This window comes from Lepisosteus platostomus, chromosome 12, assembly GCF_059453375.1.
Source record: "Lepisosteus platostomus isolate fLepPlt1 chromosome 12, fLepPlt1.hap1, whole genome shotgun sequence".
In the NCBI taxonomy this organism is placed as follows: Eukaryota; Metazoa; Chordata; class Actinopteri; order Semionotiformes; family Lepisosteidae; genus Lepisosteus; species Lepisosteus platostomus.
Window position 1 is genome coordinate 38,868,549 of NC_142622.1, and position 21,077 is coordinate 38,889,625.

The 21,077-nt window shown below is 33.3% G+C and overlaps 1 protein-coding gene across 5 annotated transcripts in view; it reads right to left on the reverse strand.

Moving 5' to 3' along the window:
- csmd3b (CUB and Sushi multiple domains 3b) overlaps window positions 1-21,077 on the reverse strand; it is a 561,056-nt gene that overhangs the window by 206,590 nt on the left and 333,389 nt on the right. For all 5 annotated transcript variants that reach the window (XM_088601884.1, XM_088601883.1, XM_088601882.1 and 2 more), the window contains exons 11-12: window positions 9,363-9,466; window positions 8,924-9,036 (exon numbers count right to left, since the gene is read on the reverse strand). In XM_088601884.1, the coding sequence (XP_088458010.1) occupies window positions 8,924-9,036; window positions 9,363-9,466 (217 nt within the window). The remainder of the gene's footprint in view (window positions 1-8,923; window positions 9,037-9,362; window positions 9,467-21,077) is intronic.

A 21,077-nucleotide genomic window follows, 5' to 3' on the forward strand; every position in this document is an offset into this window, starting at 1 on the left:
GGAACACCACCAGAACACAGAAGTTAACACTGATACAGCTTTTAAATTGTGATCTTTAAATACAGTAGTCAGAACCACAGTTTAGTGTCTTATCTCAGGAATAACGTCCTACAGCACAGTATCCCCAGTCACCATACTTTAGGTTGTTATGATTGGTTTTGGAAATTCTGGTCAAGACTCAAGAGTGCTACCCATTATGTCACTATGTCTAAAATAAATGTCTTTATTTTACTATTCAACAATTTTGAAGTTTCATTTTATACTTTCATTCCTTTATGGTATAACAACAATGAAAACAAGATGATTAAATTAAGACCAATTACCAAAATGTCTTTAACATTTCATACAAATCATGATTTGAAACTTGACAGAACTTGTTTTAATCCCACTATCTACAGTAAATCTAACGTATTTAGACCCTTCCTTTGGCATCTCATCTTTAATTTGTTTAAATTTATATTTTAATCAAAACCTAAAGGCTCAAACTGAATACTTCTAAAGGTAGGATAAGTTGCAGTAAATGGCAGCAAAAACTAAAAACTGGAATGTTCATTGATACTGTAATTGTTCAGACTCATTAACTCATTATTTTGTATAAGCACCTTTTACATTAATTACAGCCATGAGTTTTTTAAGACTACTAAACGTACAGTAGACACTGACATGGGACAATTGTTGTTGATTCTTATTGGTGGGTTTGCTCACGCTTCTAAAAATGGCTTGAAGATCACCTATCAATAGCAGTTTTTAAGGCTATCCACTTAGAATCACTAAAGTAAATTCACTTTTTTAAAATTAAATCACTTTAGGAGAGCTTTAATCTTGCACCTTGGGTCACTGTGCTGCTAAAAGGTGGCTTTTTCTCCTGGTTTTAGGTCTAAAGCAGGTTATTCTCTTTTGCAAATACTTTACTCCATCTACTGCATGTTCCCATCAGTCTTGACAAGCCTTCCAGTCCCTGCTGATGAGAACCACAACTATAAAACAATGCTGCCACTACCATGCTTGACAGCAGGGATGATGCTGACCAAGTGATGCACTATGCTGGGTTTCTGTCAGATGTAATATTTTCACATTTGACCAAAACATTCTAATTTTGTCATGTCTGTCCAAATAAATAAAAAATGTAAATGCTTTGTTGCAAAAACCACCTGGAAGATTATATGGATTTTTCATTCTGCCATACAAGCCAGCTTTGTGTAGTGACTGGGATACTGTTTATTCATGCACATTGTACCCAATTTCAGTCAATGGCCTCACAGGTACAACCCAAACCAGTTTACTCCTTATCAGGTTGTTCAATTTGTAGCAACAGCGTGAGCTACATAATGTCTAGGTACCTTCACCTTCTTATTGATGAATGCTCCAAGAAATAAGGGTCTTTGAAATGTTTTTATACTCTTCCCCTGATTTGTGACTTTACACAAGTTTATCTGAATTTATACTGTATGTTTTGAAAACTTATTGGTCTTTGTTGTTTCATCCTAAAATTCACTACCTCATTAAGACTAGCATTTATTGCGATGTTACATTTTCCTGTGGAAATTTATTTTGCAAACGACAAATTGTCTACTGTATGTATATTCATCTCTTAATTCAATACGAGTCTGACAACCAGAGAAGGGCAACTACCATTGTTTTAATTAAACAGATATTAATAATAAGAAGAAGACAAAAAGGATTACAAGTAAAAAAAACAGTTTGACCTGTCTTATTTCTTAGATTGTACGGTATTGATAAATTTTATTAAATAATTTTAATGGATTTTACAAAGTCACATTAATTATACACATTTTATTCCTAATTCATGTTCAGCTGCTACTAGTGTACTTTTCCTTTTTGTAGCATTGTGGCCGAACTACAAGCTACAAAACTCAGTAGAACTGTAAGCAATCATTCAAGCACTAAGTCGTATGGCTTAAATTAAGTTTTAGCAGTACATATAATACTACAGTATTTTATTATATGCTCACACTCTATCTATATTATGAATATGTTGAATCAAAAAGCAAGCAACTAAGGTTTGATTGTAATTAAATTTATGAGCATTAACGTAAACGTCTTTGAACTGAGGGAATACAACTCAAATGTGAATTCAAATAACAGAAGCAAGAAGCTAAAAGCTCATTTTAATGGAAGCATTCATCTCTCAAATGTTTTGAAAACTATAAGTGTTGTATTACATAGTTCATTCACAGAGTCATGGCAATACAGTGGGAATCGTACTTAGGTGGTTAAATGATTCAAAGCAGGTCACTGGTAAGTTCATTGGGTATAAGTATTGTATATTGTGTTTGTTCCACAGGACATCTGCTTTTAAAGAAAAAAATGACTGCAGATTCTATTTGGCAAATGCCAACAGTAAAGTACAAAGAGTGATATAGAACCACAGCACACTTGCTTTTATCCAAATTCTCTGATACCACAACAAGCAATTAAGTGCAATAAGGATGCTTTATAGCAGCTGATAGAAACCTTTAGACTGTTATTGTGAACCTAATTTGTGAAACAAGAGAGAAGTCAAGGCTGAAACCTCTCTCACTGTTTCCAAAACACATAAAAGTTCTGAGGTTTACATCTCCATCTCATAGTCTTTCTCAGTCTTCACATTGTGCACATTAAGCTTACTGCAGAATGCAAGAAACACGTCCTGAAATATCTAGTTGCTGCTCACGTGGAACAATACATAACCACTTGATTTTGTTTAAAATGAAACCTTAATTCCTTATTGCAGTCTCACATAAAAGAACATTAAGATCTCATCAATAGCGCATGAGATGCCTGAATATCTCATTTTAGCTCATAAAACACATATCAACTTTGTGACCTAATCAGTGTTCCAGTTACATCTCAGTAATGATTCCTAGAGGTCTTAAATCTGTAATGAATGTTAATGCTATTTCCCCCATTTCTTTTGATAAAAAATTTTTTTTTTCCTATTGTGAATAGTGTGTGCTGTTTTCCTTTAAAGGCTAACCACTTTTATTCATGTTGAAAAATACTTATGTTTAAAAAAATATTTTACTTTTTACATTAAATCCTGAATCTACACAAACCTCTTCATCAACCAAACCGATATATGACACTAAACCTGATGAAACACATAGTACGCAATCAATTGAGGCCAATAAAGCTTTCTTATCAGTGATAACATATTATATATTTCCAAATAGGAAAATAAGAATAAAAGAAAGTTTACAAATTATAAGAGGCCACATAACTCATTTGGTTGCTAGGAGCTTATTGATTCAAGGATCTCATCTAGCTTTTTCTTGAAAGAAGCCACCAAATACTCTCATCAAGTAGTAATTCTTTGATCTGTTTCATTTGCTTCCCTTTCTTTAATTGCACAGTTCTAAATGAAGGCTTTAAAAGAACAAAGGAGACCATTTTGGAATGTGTTTTAAGAGTACTTGGTAGCCTAGGAGAAGAATCTTTTGATAATTTTGACAGTCAAGCAGCAGAAAAATAATGAACTACATCCACGAATATCTGTCATCTTCTACAAAGACAATTTTGCTTGCCAGAGGGTGTCAATAAAGTTTTAAACTGCTGGCAATAAAAATGTAATCCAGCAACAGTACTAATATAAGCAAGGAAAAGTTAGTATACAGAATTACATGCTTTATCTATTATTAACACGATTTACATTTTAAAACAGATCCTTTGTTGAATCTACTGGTGAGTAGATAACGTCCCAATGAACATTTTACAATACTTAAGAATTTCACAGAAGTTTCCAGTTAAACTAACAACTTCTCAACATACTATGCTTTGTATAACCTACACAACAATATGCATATAAAATCCTCTAACTATAGTTACTTTAAATTGATTTGGCTTAAAGTAGCACGTCAAAGTCCAAGCTTGTAAACACGGCCATATATTAGACTATATACTGTATTATATATTTAAAAAATTTGAACTGTGCATTTCTTATCACAGCAGTTTGTCTCATTTCTTTCTCATGGCACACAAATTAACACCTTGATGTGAGGGCAACAGAATGTAATTTTGTGGAAAAACACATGGCTAACTATTCATCTATAAGCTTAGGAACAACATCAAATATTCTGTAAGAATGTCCTTAAGGTGTCCAGATATTCTTTGCCTGGCTTAGGAAATGACAGCGCTGGTCAGAGATCAGCACTGTCACACCCTCACAGTCACTTGACTTATGAGGAATGAGCCAGAGAGAAAATGCTGCAATGGTGAAACTGGGGCAGAGGGAGGGGTATTAGAAAAGTTGCGTGCAGTACCATGTTCATCTAGATAGCTTTTTTTGTGTAGGGAAGTGGAACTGCAAGATTAGAACTTAACCTCCACTCAAACTTTTGTTCAATAATACCATCAATTAAAGGTCTCACCTTCTGCAATCATGACAGTAATGTGCGCTTCTGTTTTCATGGTTTTCTTTCTTTTTAGAGCTGATGCTGCCTATAAGCCTGAGTTCCTAGCAAAAATAAGACCTGCTATTCCTATGTCCTTACTCAAAGCTAGCTTCTCTGCTTTTTGTCTCCTTTGTTAGTCACTATATCAATGCTCTGGTGTTCAACCTGTAGGTTTACATTCACACCTTACAAAAAACCTGGAGTAGGCCCACCAGTAATCACACAACTACTGTCTTGTATCACTGGTACTTCCATCCTTTGATTTTACTCGTATTTGACTGTGTGGAGCCAATTCCTAAAAATCTTTTTAAAAATTGATGTCACACTTAGAGTGGTATAGAGGGTTTGTTGTACAGAAATGATGATGATAACGATAATGTTTCTTTATGAGCCCTATACAATTTCTTGCCTTAGGAATTCGTCTTTTCGCATACCCCAGCTTTTCTCCATGGAGACGCAGACACACAGACGGGGAGAGAAGCTTGGGGTCAGAGCGCAGGGTCAGCCATTGTATGGCGCCGCTGGAGCAGTTAGGGTTAAGGGCCTTGCTCAGGGGCCCAACGGAGTAGGATTCCTCTGCCGGCCGCGGGATTTCAACCGGCAACCTTCCAGTCACAGGTGCAGATCCTTAGCCACAGAGGTTTTATCACTACTATGATGATGACATTCAGATTTGCTTGCAGAGCAATTCAGAGGGTGCCGTTGTGGTTCTGCATTTTCCACTTTCCTGTCTGCTATGGATGTAACAGCTTTCTTAGTGCAAACAGTGACAAGACAGAGATTACGTTTTTAAGCTCCAAATATCAGCTTCACAATAACTGTGATTCCAGTGTTGTCTTTGCCTGTGCTGAAATCAAACCCTTGATGGAAGTTAGGAACCTGGTGTTACTTGTCATTTTAAGTACTTGTAGGTAAATCACTGGGGGATCTTTCTTCCACCTATCTGATACTGAAAAATCGATATGCGTATTGTTTCATCAATATTAGAAATTGTAATACTTCGTTTACTGAGATATATTAAGGTGCTACAGTATATAGAACCTACAGAATTAAGTACTTCCAAAAGCCATCAGAACAAATGTCTGTCCATTGGAAATCAGAACTTCTTGTGAAATTCACACTAGCTTTGACACAACGAGTGACAGACCCTTCTTTTGTGCAGCAGCATCTTGTGGTGTTCAATATGTAAATCCATCACAGGCCCTATGGCTATTGAATTTTAAAAACACCCACAAACAGTATTATTATTTTTTCGCTATACCACTTAATTTAAAATGTAGTTTTACCTTTGGTTTTACTACGTCTGTTTGCTGTCCTTTTGTTTTACTTCTATTACATACAGTATAGTACAGTATGTGTATGTGTGAAACCATACAACATTTTGAGATTTATGAAAAGAGCTAGTAAATGAATGTGTATTTTGTATAAACACACTTGGATTAAAAATATATATATATATTTTACTGATCTCTAATCAATATATGTTTAAAAATCCAATTAATTTCATTACTCATGCTTTGATTTTCAGTTTTTACCTCTTTGATGATGGTGGTCAAACATATATTTTATTGTGGTATAACCACCATGCTGCAAAGCCCTAAAAGAACAATTTGATTTTGTTTTGCCACAGTAAATCAGAAATATTATAAAGTGCTTTTCAATGGGAGGTTTTTCTCTTTTTAAAGACCAAGCCATATTATTTAAATATTTTATTGAGAAGACTGATCTTCTTTACTGTATATGTTTTGAAATATATACTATACATAGTGTATGTACGATACGGACTTATTCACAAAGACTATATACTAAATAACAGAAATTAGACATGACAAGTGAAATCAAATTTGTGTATTACACAGATCCAGCCATTCAAAATGTGCGTTAAAACGTGGTGGACGTTACACAACATACCGCCTCATAATGCAACATATCGCATGTTTTTTTAAATAGGATAATAGTACCTTGTGAAACCACCAGATGGAGCTAATAAACCTTAACGTCTTATGTACAGCATTTGAGCTGTCGCCAGAAAACACCCTGTTTCGAATCCCAGTCACTGCTTAGGGACAATTGTTTTCCAATTAAGATTTTAAGTTGTATACTCTTTAGACTTTTAATAATTTTAAACTGTGTATTACAGCATGTTAAACATTAAACATTAAAAAGTCGGTATATTTTATAAAAGCAAGATTGCTCAGTTGGACAAAAGTACACAACCTTCCACCTTCATCATAAATCATTTAATTATGCATATATTTTATGCATCATAGTCTTTAATATGGTAACTTACAGTGGGTTCTGGTTTTAATGTGCTTGTACTAATATTATTAAGCTTATATTCTGTACTTCATAAAAAGTTATAACATTTTAACCTTTTCTAAGAACAGCATTTGCTGTTATTGTAAAAAGATAAATATTGTAGTGATTTAACATCAGTTGATAGTTATATGAATATGGAATCATGTAACTAAGCAGCTGAAATATCACAGGTGGACATTTTTAGAAACATTTTGACATCTGTTTCTTTTGAAAAAACTTTTATTGTCCTTATAGTGGTAATGGACAAAGCACTGTACCCAATGGTTCAAAGTGTGATAAGAGTATTACTTTCGGTTTGTTACGTTATCTAATCTGAGAATAGAATGCTAAAAGTAACTGATTTCTGTAATTCATTTTATTTCTTTGGTCAAAGCAGAAGAATTATTTTAATCAGACTCTTAACGATTTTCTCTATTCCCAATGTAATTTCTTTTGTCAACCCACCATATTGAATTAAAGAAACAACATTTTGACATTGTACTAAGGACAGGGAAATTAAATTACTTGTGCATATTCATTTTCAAACATATTTTGCTACCATACAACAGCACTGAGCACTGATGACATTAATTATTGATGATAAAATGAAACAAAATAATGAGGTATACAGGTTAAAACATTACACCAAATATGGCTAGTTGGACAGAATCAAAGCTGAGGTTAAAGAGACAAATCAAGTGTCAGACTGCCCTCACAAACACTTGAATGGTTTTCATGAGAGGACTTTGCATGATAAACACTACTGTGCGAAAGTAGTTAGAGGAGACTCAACAGTAGCCATCAATAATTACAGTGTCCAGATATCCACTATTAACAAAAAAGTCCAGTTTTGGAGAAATATGTTATTTTTCTCAGAACAAAATCTTATACTTACACAGATGGATATTATGCACCTGCACTGCCCTAAGCATTATCATTCTGTCATATAATGTTTTGTTCCAAGCACAGATGGTTGGGCTTCACACAGAGTAGGAAAGAAGTGTGAAGTTTGCACTTGGTCATTTTAAAATATTTCTGGTGAGCGTCTCTATGGTTAAAAGATTCAAGGGAACAAACAGAAGTACATCTTGTCACCTTGGTAAAACATATTTCAGACAATTGTTTTCATCTGCCATTTGAATTTTTTATCATTTCTAATGTACAAAATCCACAGCTACAAACAAATAAGTAGTGTATTTTTTTCGTCTCATGTAAGGCTAAATGCAAAATACACAAAAACAGTGAGTGAACACAGTAGAGAAACTAACTTTGTCATCAGCACACATCTACGCTGACAATTAATGATTAGAACACCTACACTTGAACTGTTTGGCACTGCCACTCTTTGAATTACCCATAACATTTCTAGCTTCACAGAATAGTCTAACAGTTGAATTCCTGCTTGGCATTCTGAAAACTCTTTGAATTCACAGGACAATGTCACTGCAGAGGGACCAGATATCTATCCCCAGACAAACACTTTCAGGATCATCATGATGTCTCCTTTTTGATGGCTTTTTATACTTCAAAAGCTATGGAATCTTGACATGATGGTAAATTGAAACAGTGTGGAGAACTATTTGAAAAAATGATTATTGGGACAATGATCCCATGTATGGGCCTGAAACCTGTGATGGCATATTTCTTTTTTTTACTACTTTGAGAGCAAACACTAGCATTTGACAATGACAAATATGTGTTTTTATCTGACAAGTTAAAATTCACTTGTAACATAATTGTGCCTTATTTCTGCAAAAAGCAAAAGAGATGCCAGACTTTATGAGGAGGCATTTGTGAAGAAAATTAGATAACTCTCTTAAAATATGTCATAAATCCAGGGTCATTTGACAAAGGACACTTTGAGAGAAAAACAGTGGAAATTTTGATGACTGAAGACAAATAACTCTAAAGAAAAGCATGAGTGTGGCTGAGAAGGTAGAATCTGACTTTGACCAGTAAATAATAAACAAGCTCACAGATTTAAAAACTTGTCCACAAATTTAAAAACGGCACAAACATGTAGCAGAATGAATAACCAAATTATTTTTGTTAATATAGTGAAGAACCAAACAAACTGAAAACAAAAACAAATGCATTACAATAACAAGCGCAGTTCTGACTTTTACGTTGAATTTTAACACATGTAAAGCTGCTTTAAGTACTGAGTAGGCTTCAAACTCATCATGTCATGCAAGACTAATTCGAAAGTACGATATATATATATATTGATTTACCTTTATAGTTTATCTTGAAACCGATAGATCCCACACTTTCATCTGATTGGAGATGCAGCCACATCTGATGCGTCATGCTTACAATTAAGTCAGGCACAAAACTCCCAGTCAGTCTATATCCAGAATAAGGAAAAGTACAGCAGATTTTAAAATACAGCTTTGTATTTATAATCAGTGAAAAGATGTCTGTGTAATTTTGTAAGACTTGACAATATACTGTATATTTTGTATATTAGTGATTTATATCACTGGCTTTTCATTTTTGGAAAACTTCTACTGCTGATTCTTTATTTCACAGGAGCATGATCAATGTGATAAAAATAGAGACGTTTATACATTCATGCATTTGAGAGTTTTGGGATAATTATGATAAATGATCTATTATCTATATAACACACAGAGATCATCATCTCTGCCAATACTTATGAAACATACTTACACTTGTAGTATTGTTCTGGGGTCTCCAACCTCCCCTCCATCTCCAATGGTTAATGTGTCATATCCAATCTCCAAGTCAAACTCTTCAAAGTTAATTTGAATTACCTATTGTTAAAATGGGAAATAAATGTGAATTATGTGCATTTGGCAGATTAATATAGTTAACCAAAGAATCAATGTACAGTATTAATTGCTTCAATGCATTACGTGAATTTATATGCCAAATTGGATTTGCAGTGCCCATTTTTCATAGTTTTTCTTTTTCTTATAGGGATATTTAACTCATTTAACTCAGTTATTTCAGGAAAGAGTGACTCACTGACAACTAGCACATCATTAAAAAAACATCACGAAAGAAAGAAACAGTTAATTACATGGTGTGTAACCTACAAATGCATGCATCAGAAATGTGATTTAGCCAACAAATTTAGACATGCCTATATTGGAATGAAAATTAAAGTAATATATTACTCAGTTTAAATAAAATATTTTCATTTTGCACAATGTGCTATACTCATCCATTAATAAACCTATTGATTTTGCTCTTGTAAGTATTTGAACCCAATTCAAAATTATAATATATAATGGCTAGCAGTAATAAGGAAATAAATGTATCATTTTATTTTCATAGTAATTTGTACCTATTTGATGGTATCTCTAAACATAATATAGAATAACATTGCCTATCTAAAATAAAGGACTATCATTATTACAATTATTGTTCTTGTTGTTATAGTTAAATAATAAGTGTCATTGTTTTACTAAAGAGCCTTTACACAAAGCAAAATTTAGTAATCTTTTCAAAGAATGCTAAAGTATACCTTTATATTTCTAGTTCACCAAATAATCAAACTTGATGTTGATTTTTAATTTTAGTTTGAGGGCACATTCATTAACTTCCTGTCTAGATCACTCTTTGGCCCTTCAAATATGTCTCAGTATATTCGACCAAAACACTCCATTTAGAAAGGGTGGATGCAGTCTTCATACTTCACATAAAAGGATGATATAACCATACAACAGACATAAAATACCTTTTTAAGTATTCTTTTTGATAATGTGAATCAATAAAAAAAATACATAAGCCCATTGCAGAAACTTATATCATGTGATAGCAAGTAAGTGAGTTAAACTTGTTTCAATAAGCAGCATTAAAGAATAAATGTTAACTTTTGAATCTTTCAAAATAAAAATTAGATGGCATCTTCATTGTACTTCACTGTAAATAAGGTACATTGCTTCTGAATCAATGTGTTCATTGTGATTTATCTTTAGTGCTTCTATAACATATTCTGTGGCAGTCAGGCAAAAGGAATTAATTTTCAGTAAATTAATATAATTCTCTATTCCAATGTGCAATAACAATAGTGCCAGACAATCCATAAAGACCCTTGGGAGATCCTACTATAGAGGCCAATACCCTACCAGACATATTTAAGGCCCTTGACTCAACCTCTCAGAGACATTTAATTTAATGTTATTAGTTATGTTTAGAATGAAAGTCCATATTGGAAGGGGAAGAAGAAAGAAGCAGTATCTTGCTCTGGCTAAGGCATAAGAAAGCTGCATTTGACTCACAAATGGGGAAGAAAAGAGAGAACAAAAAATATAATGACGCTTAAGTAAGTATACTGGATTCAGATTAGTGGGAGATTAAAGGTAGTGATGCAGGGATACCATCACTATTGTCAAGCCACCCAGAGCTGTTCTGGACTAGCTGGCAAAACAAATATGAATGGATGTGCCTACTTTATAACCATTATGAAATGTTCCACCCAGTTCACTCCAGACAGTTGTCATAATGATGTTCCAGGGAGTCATTTTGGTGCCTCTGGAGCCTGTATCACAGATAGTATGTGTGCTGATGTGCCAGAGAGGCCCACAGCAGGCTGATTCTTGGAACTAGCATTACACATCAGCCATCAATGCAGGAATAAAAGAAGAAGATAACTACCTTCTACAATTGTCTTCACTGCAACTTGCAAAAAGACAGTTTTGGGGTCAGTGAAGCATAATCTAAACATGACTAGAATAAAATGTAATGGTATCAAAACAGCTAAAAACAATAGTAAAATAATACATCCCGAAGACATTTAAATCAATAGCAGGAGCAGTTCTATTTCCACAATAAAAAAGCAGCAAATTGCAGTAGACCTGTAGATGAGCACAGACAAGTAGAATGACCCATCACAACTGAAGAAAGTATTTTTAAGCTTTGTTTATTTATATTTGATTTATGGCTATGATAATGTTTATACTCAGAGTAGAGCAGTGCCATATACACATTTCAGTTTTCCACCCAGTTGTTTTTATACAGTAAACATTTTTTTCTATTAAATTGATTTGATGAGGAAACAATTTGAGTTACTGTTTTAGCCTTAACCAATCTGGCCGAGAGAATGACAGTTTGGATGCAACTGGAATACTGGAATCCCCATATTAGCTGGAAAGAGCCAATCAGCTACAGTACCATTGTTCAGGGAAAAGTGAGGAATGTGAAGCAAAAGTTACTAAAAAAGGGTACTTGTTACTTATATTTGTCATGACAACCCCTTACATAGTGAATTTCAGGTCTTTTCATCCAGGTGTCGATTTTGACTACTTACTGTAGATTCAAACTCAATGAAACCAAGTTATCTTTTACTCCTACGGCTATTAACCTGCTTAATTTGGACAATTGATTGTATATTTTACTTCCGTATATATTTCGTTTTCTTTATCATCACACATATACAGGTATGTCTCTAATATGATAGCTTATTCATTATTGTGTGTTGTGTTACTATATGTCTTTTACTGCCCTGCAAAGCAAATTTCCCATGTGCAACAATAAAAGGAAGTCTATTTACATTCAGTTGTGGGTTACCCAAGGAATCCTTGCAGTCCCGTGAATGTTAATTTAGAAACTTACTTATAACTTATAACAGATGCAACACTTTCAAAACTTTCATAAGTGTATTAGTAGCACTGCAGCAAGTTTTTTCTGTGCCATAAGAAGATTTATGCAAAATTGTTTTGGCAAATAAATTATACCACAGGTCATTAATATTTCTCAATGTTATTAAATCCATTCATTGATCTGAGACAAAGAATAATTACTGCAAACGGGAGAGAAATAAAACTAGCAATGAATTACATATTTCAGGGATTCAAGCACACTCATTAATAAATAAAATCAATTCAAAATATTTTAGTATTTTAAGTTCAGATAGCACCATCACCAGTTTTTTGTAATAAAATACAGTAGTTTATGAATTGCTCAGTGTACATTCAACAACATAAAAATAAAATTTCACCATATGCTCTTCGCTTTAAAAAATTGTAAAATTGTCCCCTATATTTCAGTTTGTTAGCATTTTCATAGATGTGTTTTAAATATTAACATTTTTCTTTTTAATTTTAAAAGCAAACCGGGCCTAGAATATAGTCAGGGTTAGCTAAGCTGTTCTTTTGATAAGTGCCATGTGATCTTTAAAGACCAAGCAATCAGAACTTCAACTAACACAATAACAACTTCTATAGCACAGTGATCACCATACTGGGGCATTGCTTTGAAAGTCTGGTTGAAACTAATACTAACACCATGTACAGTAAAAATTCTGTTTTCCAAGAGCCTATCCCTATTTAATTGCTGAGATATAACAAGATCAAGCTATATTGCATATCACCCATTTCTTATAAATTTATAAAATTGGTTAGCTACATGTAGGTTTATTTTATAATATTTTAAATATGCAGTAATTTTGAGCAACTACCGTGACATACTGTAACATTATGAATTCTAACGTTATCACAGTTTTTCTTAATATCTAAAGAGATTTAAGGTTATACATCAAATAACATTTTTTACATTTTTTTGTAATATAGAGTCAAATTATTTGGAAAGCATGAATATTAAACTAATTTAGCTCTTACTATACAAAATTAAATATCAGGGATGATAACAAATACTTTAGAGTTAGCTAAACTAAACACTTTTAAAACCAAAGCCATCTGAACTTCTGGAATTAAGTAAAACTTGACACCTTGGCTTGGGCCACTTCAACTTCATAATATACAGTATTATAGCAACATAAGCTTTGCAAACTTTAACTCAGCTGGGATTTTTATGTTTGCCAAGTGAGTCGCTAAATAAGTTTGCCAAGAAATTTTAGATATTTTGGAAAAAATGTTAGAAAGTTTTATTGAGAAAACAGTTCTTGGTTTCTGCAGAAGCACAGGGATTCTGCCTGATGCACATAAAGGCGGTACTGACTGTACTAAGAATTGGTCAGATTTCTCTTAATTAGTAGTTTGCAATTCTGGAAAAAGGAAGCATTACATCACATATGGGCTTTTTTTGTTACAGTTAATTTTGTTGTTTAAATCAAGTTGTAATCCTTAAAATGATGATGAGATTATATGGGCAGCACAGAGGTATAGTAGTTAGCATTGTATCTGCATTGCATGGCATCCTGACCAGGATGTATCCCACCTTGTTCCCATTGGCTTACTGGCATAGGGACCAGCTCCCCTCTGACCCTGAACTGGATGAAGTGGTTAGAAAATAGATGGACGGATGAATTTCATTATATCACCAAAACATCTGGAAATTAGATTCTTGTCAACATTTTTATCTTTGTAACATTCCAAGTCACCTGCACTACCTCAGTAAAATGTTTTAAATACTGAATTCAGTGAATTAGCCTTTTAATATAAAAAAGTAAATATACTCCATCAGAGAACAAAACATCAAACTGCAAATGTACCAGAAATTATATGGCTTGCTTATTATTCCATTCATTTATTGCAGTTTCTCACTTGTCATTAATGGCTTACAAGTTTTCTGCTCTGTGATTTATACTTCTAAGGCAAGCTATCACATGGACATCTTAATTCGCACCAAAAAGAAACAAGACAAATGATGACACAACTTGATAACACTATATTTTACATCATTACTGTGATATTGTGTTAAACTCCAGCAAACTATACATACACATACTGTAGATTTACACAAACATTTCAGGAATAAAACCCTGTAATGTATTTCAATTGTTTTGGGCACAGAAATTGAACAACATACCTTAGCATTCTATGCTGATAAGGAAGAACAAAATAAGAATACCGACAATGTGAGGTGATTTGTTAAGTTAACCATATTTGATTTCTATTAACAAAAATATCAGTATAATTCTTCTGTAACTACAGGATGACATTGAACTTGATGGGAGCTTTGAGTAGAACATTTACTCAGTGAGTGGATTGCTCATCTGTGAAGATGTAGATGAAATGGCTTTTAATTTAGTTCCCCTGTGAAAAATCAATCAACCCACCATCAATTTTGCAGATCACTGGCAATATGTGATCTCACAAATGATATTGATACATTTAAAAGGCAGCAATATTTTATGATTGACTTTTTCTGAAACCAGGTAGCCAAGTCATGTAATCTATTTTCAGTATGGCATAATTGACTGAAGTTATATTTTTATTACTTTATTACTTTTTAAGAATTAAAGTCAACATTTATTTATATTTTAATGGAAATCTAAAACAAATAATGAAATAATAAAAATTGTTACGTTTCTGCTGAACCTACAGACTCATTCAAAATTGTGAGACCCAGATAAACGAAATAGCTATATAAATGAAGGGGACAAAGGGCTTTATCATTATTAAACTATCTCACATTGATTGATTTGCTTATCCAAACTGGTCTTTATTTCAGGGGTACAACTCAGTATTGTTAAATTACAGTATAGTTTGTAGTTATTAGAGCATTGCAAAAAATAAAACTGTGGGTAATAATATTTACTCGAGTAATAGTAAGGAAAGGTTAAGATAAAAAAAAGCTAAACACCATGTAATTTACGGATTCTATATTCTATAAAAAACAGCTTGATACTTTTTATGTTGCTCTCCATTCTTAACACTCACATTTCAAGATTAGTGTTTTGATTTTTTGTCATTATTTTTGATCGTGTAATACCCTTTTAAACTTACTGTATTTTGAGCCCATTTCTTTTGTAATTTGAAAATTACAATTAATTATATTTTCTTTAAATTGTAATTCAGACACAATGGCAAATAATGGTGATTGATGATTGCACTTCAAAACTGTTTTATTTAGCCTCCTGTCACTGTTACATCTACAGTATGTGCTTTTGTTATACTCACCACTAACAAATGATCTGCTCACAAATATTATTTCAATATAACATTATCTCTAAAACCGTATATAAATCAAGTGCAATGTTTAAAAATGTACCATGTATTTGTCACAGAAATGTTAAATTATCAATACAAACATATTAGGTAAAGAAATGCGGTCAACGATGATTCTAATGATCATCTACTAATGGTGACAATGAACTCCAGGTTGCAGGCCAAAGGCTCTCCAAACTTAATGTAGACAGCTGTATTAGAAGCACAATGTCATAAGGCTTTGTGGCACAACCAAGGGACCATGAACCCAAGCAGTAGAGTGTTCCATGCTAAAAATAACAAATGCCAGAGGAAGCAGTGTCATCATCTTTTTAGTTACAGAGACCATCCAACCAGATTTTTTTAGTGTCATTGCAAGAGCCTCAGAATAGGGTCATCATCTAGCAAGAGCTCCAAGAGCAAAGAGGGAATGATCCCATATAGATAATAGAAATAGAAATAGAATATACATTTAAGAAGAGATCCACAGTATTTACAAAGCATGAAAATACTTCCACAACATGATTCCCACTGTGCCAAACTATTTGTTTTAACACTTGGGTGCATTGGTTGCAAAGACAAAATAAATTTCCAGAGGATAACATAGGCAAGCACTGCAGAGCAGAGATGTAAGGACAAAAAGAAAGATGAACCAGGAAGCTTTTATTTCAATTGGAAGACAAAATAAATTTCCAGTGGATTACATAGGCAAGCACTGCAGAGCAGAGATGTAAGGACAAAAAGAAAGATGAACCAGGAAGCTTGTATTTCAATTGGAAGTCCCAGAACTAGTAAAGTCCATTATAAAATGATTAACATAGACTATTGGTGTACATATTTTACACAGTGGACTAAATTTCCAAAACCGAAACTGCTGGAATAACTGAAAACAAAAAAATATGTTAATGCTTGGCGCCTACTGTAGACATTACAGGTGTACAGTACAAATCTATTGAAAATACAGATCAAATCAGCTACTGAATATTTTGCCTTATTTATATACTGTATGTAAGCTACCCTGAGCTTTTTGTTTCACAAGTCATATACTGTACTTCCCACAAATTTGCACTTCCAGAGGACAGCACTGTTGAAATAAACTACAGTTACAGCAGAGTACTTGCAGAAATCAGCCACGATAAAAGTATCTATTGTTTTGCAATTTTGACACAAAAAAAGAAAAGTCTTGAGACAGGTTGTGGTTGTGGCCTGAGGCATTAAAAGGTTTCTTAACACCTTGCCATAGATTGTAAGGCACTAAAAAGCCCTGAAAGTGAGTCTTAATTTAAACGTTTAAAACAAACCCAGCTTTGATGCCAATCAATAATTTTCCTTGTCTTTTGTTCTTATAATGCTTATGTAGTGCAAGTAATAGTATTTGTGTGTAATTTAAATATAAATGATATGTATATATGCAATAAAACTTTGGTAACAAATATGAGCTATTGCATAAATGCAACGAGACTGCATCACTACAAGGTATTTCTATTGTAACTGGTCTCCATATAGTCTCTGAAGTTCTAATCAATTCAAACTACTGTACATTGTCAAAATAGAATATATATGACATACAAGTGGCACCATGTATGTGGTATTTTATTTCTGCATGACAAAATTAAAAATTTATCCTGGTTTAAGTGTGAGATGATGTCTTGATGTTGCTATGTCTGGTTTACATACCAAAAGTGCTGACAGTTTAACCAGTTTACTAATGTTTGATTAAACGTCTGCTACTGAGCAAATCATAATCTGTGTATTTTTAGGCACATCAAAATGTAATATCTTTTAAATAGAGGATACAGCAGCATGACTGTCAGCAGCAGAAAACAAGAATCTTGCGATCACCTGCAGACAAATAATAATGAAGCTAGTTTAAAACGTGTAGTGGACCTTACGATTTTGAAATCCTCAAGAAGTACCATCCGAAGCCACATTGCATTCTGTGAGCATTAAGAGGTCTTTAATACTTTAAAAACTTTTTATTTTTATACAATCACTAGTAATTTTAATGTTCCGTACAAATTATTATATGTAGAACTGGACATTTATTATTGTCTGTGAACCTTTCTCAACTAGTTGGGTTATAAAGAAGCAGTGATATCTATTGCTTTGGCAGAAAAAATACTTTTTGCCAGTTCCTAAGAATGTATTAAACCATCTCTGTGAATAAAACTAAATCCCATTTTATAAATAAAAAGAAATTGCTGTTATGGATTCCCAGTCACAATTGAGACACCATGTTTATGATAAAAGTGCTCCTAAGCAGGAGAAAGCATTTGACTGCTCTAGGCAGTTCCTTTTTCAGCATTACAGGATCTTATATTCTCTCACTGCTCTGGAAAGTAATCTGGATTCTTAACCATTAGGATGCATCTACTGTTTTTGTCATCTTTTTCTGAAGGACTCGACCTTTACATTTAGGCTTACTAAACCAAGTAAAGTGTACAAAATAAAATGTACTTTTACATTAAATAATTGCAGTAGTGTTATTACTTAAAACACTATGTTCCACTAAGTTCAAAAGCATTGAAAATGAACTGTGAGCAAAATACATTAATCAGCAATCTCTGTACTTGTATATTGTAAAATGTACATTTTGGTGGTTAATCATACAATTCATACAGTAATTTGATTTTTTTTATATCAGTTTAAACACAATGTACATACTTTTAAAGTCAAAATACATTTTATGTGTGACAGGTGGACAGTTTATACAAGTGTACATGACCTCTTTAAATCTTAGTATTTAAAAGATATAATCTCTGAAGTAGAACTGAACTCTGGAGAAAGTAGTATTTGAAGGTTAAACCAAACATCCACTGATATTATCTTAAAAAGAGTAAGTGCTTTCAATTTTAGAACATTCTTTGTTGCTAAATCAAATCTGGTTTACTGGCAGATCACCTGATTTCACCTCATACAGAAAACACAACAATTCTTTGTATCTGCAGCTGCATCATCGAATAGTTACACACCTTAAACTAACTTTCACATTTAATTTAAATGGAAAAATAATAAATATATAAATAAAAATTAATAATAAATAATAAAATTATTAATACATTATTATTAAAAACACCGTTTATAAATATTTTTAAATCTGTAGTGAATCTTAAAAGGGTACTTCTGTGACCAATCATTACACTGTAATAAATTAATAATTAAAGGACAGCCTGATCAAGTTTCTGCCTAATAAAGCAACACTTTGGTGGAATTGTTCAATCATATCATTCCCAGAAACAGCAGTGTATTAACTCCCACATTAAATTACTCCTTAGCTAGTGTTGTGTGTCTGATGCACTAGAAAATGGGTGTAATTAAATCTATAAATATCAGGACATCTTGCTCCCTTCATAGCCCTCCAAACACAGAGTGAAAGAATGTTTATAAGAAGTGTTTTCTGAGCATTCACTTAGAAAACAAAACCACCCAAATAAACATTTTAACACTAAAGAATGTAAAAGGATGACACCAGGAAATGTATTAACATGTTCCAAAATGATAAAATACAATGAACAAGATAAATTAAAATACTGATGCTTACCAGTCCTTAACTAATTTCTTAACACTGTATCTTAAGAGATAGCCATCAATGAAATACCTCTGGTCTGGAAAGAAATTACAAAGCTCTTACATATGAACACTTGTGCATTTAAAATCAATTAGAGTGGGCTGTCCTAGTGAAAATGTGTTGGCAAATTCAATTACATCTAATTGCCTTAAATTTGCTCCCACAAAAGTTGAAAAAGAAATTAAATAAGAACGATACTGTAAAACTTCATCATAAAAAGATAAATGAAGCAATAACACCTAATGTTTTAAGTGTCCATGATAAATTCTGCTACATTTGAGTTACATGAGCTACATTTAAATTGTTCATCATTTTATAATTTGCTGCAATTATAGAAATATTCCATTTGAGTTCAATATTTTAAATTACTCCATGTGAAGAAGACATTTTAAGACTGGTGTTTTTAGTTTTAAATGCATCTGGCAGGACCTTGTTAAGTAGAATAATAAAATATTTTCAATAATTAAATCTTTTTGTAGATTTTTGGCTTATTTAAGCATTTCTGTTTTTCTTCCTAACATTCTCATGTCAAATTATTAACACCACTTTTGTCCTATTGCATGGTGTTTTTTGAAATAGCAAAATTGGTGGCTGATTTTAGGGTTTAACGTCCGTTTGTTGGATTGCTGTTGAGGCCAGTGGATATTCTGTTTCTTGTTTCTAATGCACGGTGGACCTTACCAAGAGAGTGCATTGAGAAATTTTAGGTGTATACTGGAGATTGCTGGAAGCTACTCTAGCATTCCCACTACACTTTCAGAGTTCACTGTTATCTCATTTTGAAGTTTTGAGGTTTGATATGACTTTTTTGATGGTTCTTTTAACTGGGAAACAAGTGCTGAGGTGGGCCCGGGAATTTAGATTTAAGTGCAAAAAGTCAAACCTTTCTATTGGTTCAGCTTTTTTGCCACAAGTGTTCAGAGTCTAATTAGCCCCATTAGAATTGAAGCAATATGTGGGTTTCCACTTCCCTCATATTCCTTTTCTACCCAACAAGGTGTATATGTTCAGTGGAATCCTGTAGATGCGGTTTTGAATGCATTGGAAGTGAGGACATTGACTAACGTTTGATGGATTCCAGCTTTCAGTGGCATCCAGGAGGATTGCTGGGTTGTGTTAACAGTAAGGGAAATGTCAGTGTGTGCAATGGGATGTGAAAAAGTAAGCGAACCCCAAGTTTCATAAACACAATTAAGAGAATAATTAGAATCAGCTGCTTAAATACTTAAGTAGATCACAGGGTCTGAGTTTGGAAGGACATATCCTATAAACATATTAGAAACATTGTGAATTTGATCTTTACTGAGGTAAAAGGAAACATGTCACGCCGTAATCTAAGGAAATTTCTGAAGAACTCAGAAAAAGAGTTATTGATGCTCATAGGTCTGGAAAGGGTTATAAAACATTTCATAGCATCTGTGGCTCCACCAACCCACTATCAGACAGATAAAAAGTTCAAGACCACAGTCACTGTACACAGGAGTGGTTGTCCTTCCAAAATCACTCCAAGAACAATCCTAAAAATCCTCAAGGAAGTTACAAAGAACCACAGGGCAACATCCAAGAAACTGCAGACCACTCTCTCCTTGACAAATGTGACCGTTCACGAACCTACTATCAGAAAATGGATGATCAAGAAAACTGTTCATGGAAAAATGACAAGGAGAAAACCACAGCCTTATAGAACACACTGCTGTCTGAAGTTTGCTAAAAAACACATGGATGATCCACAAGGCTTCTGGAACAATGTTCTCTGGACGGATGAGTCAAAGGTAAACCTCCCTGGCCTCAATAAGAAATGTTGTTTGGCAAAAACCCAACACTGCTTTTAGCATATGAGCATGATGGCTTGGGGCTGCTTTGCTGCCTCAGGACCTGGACACCTCCCATCATTGATACAACCAGAAGTTCTGCTTTGTATCAGAAGAATCTAAAGGAGAATGTCAAGCCATCTGTCCAAGT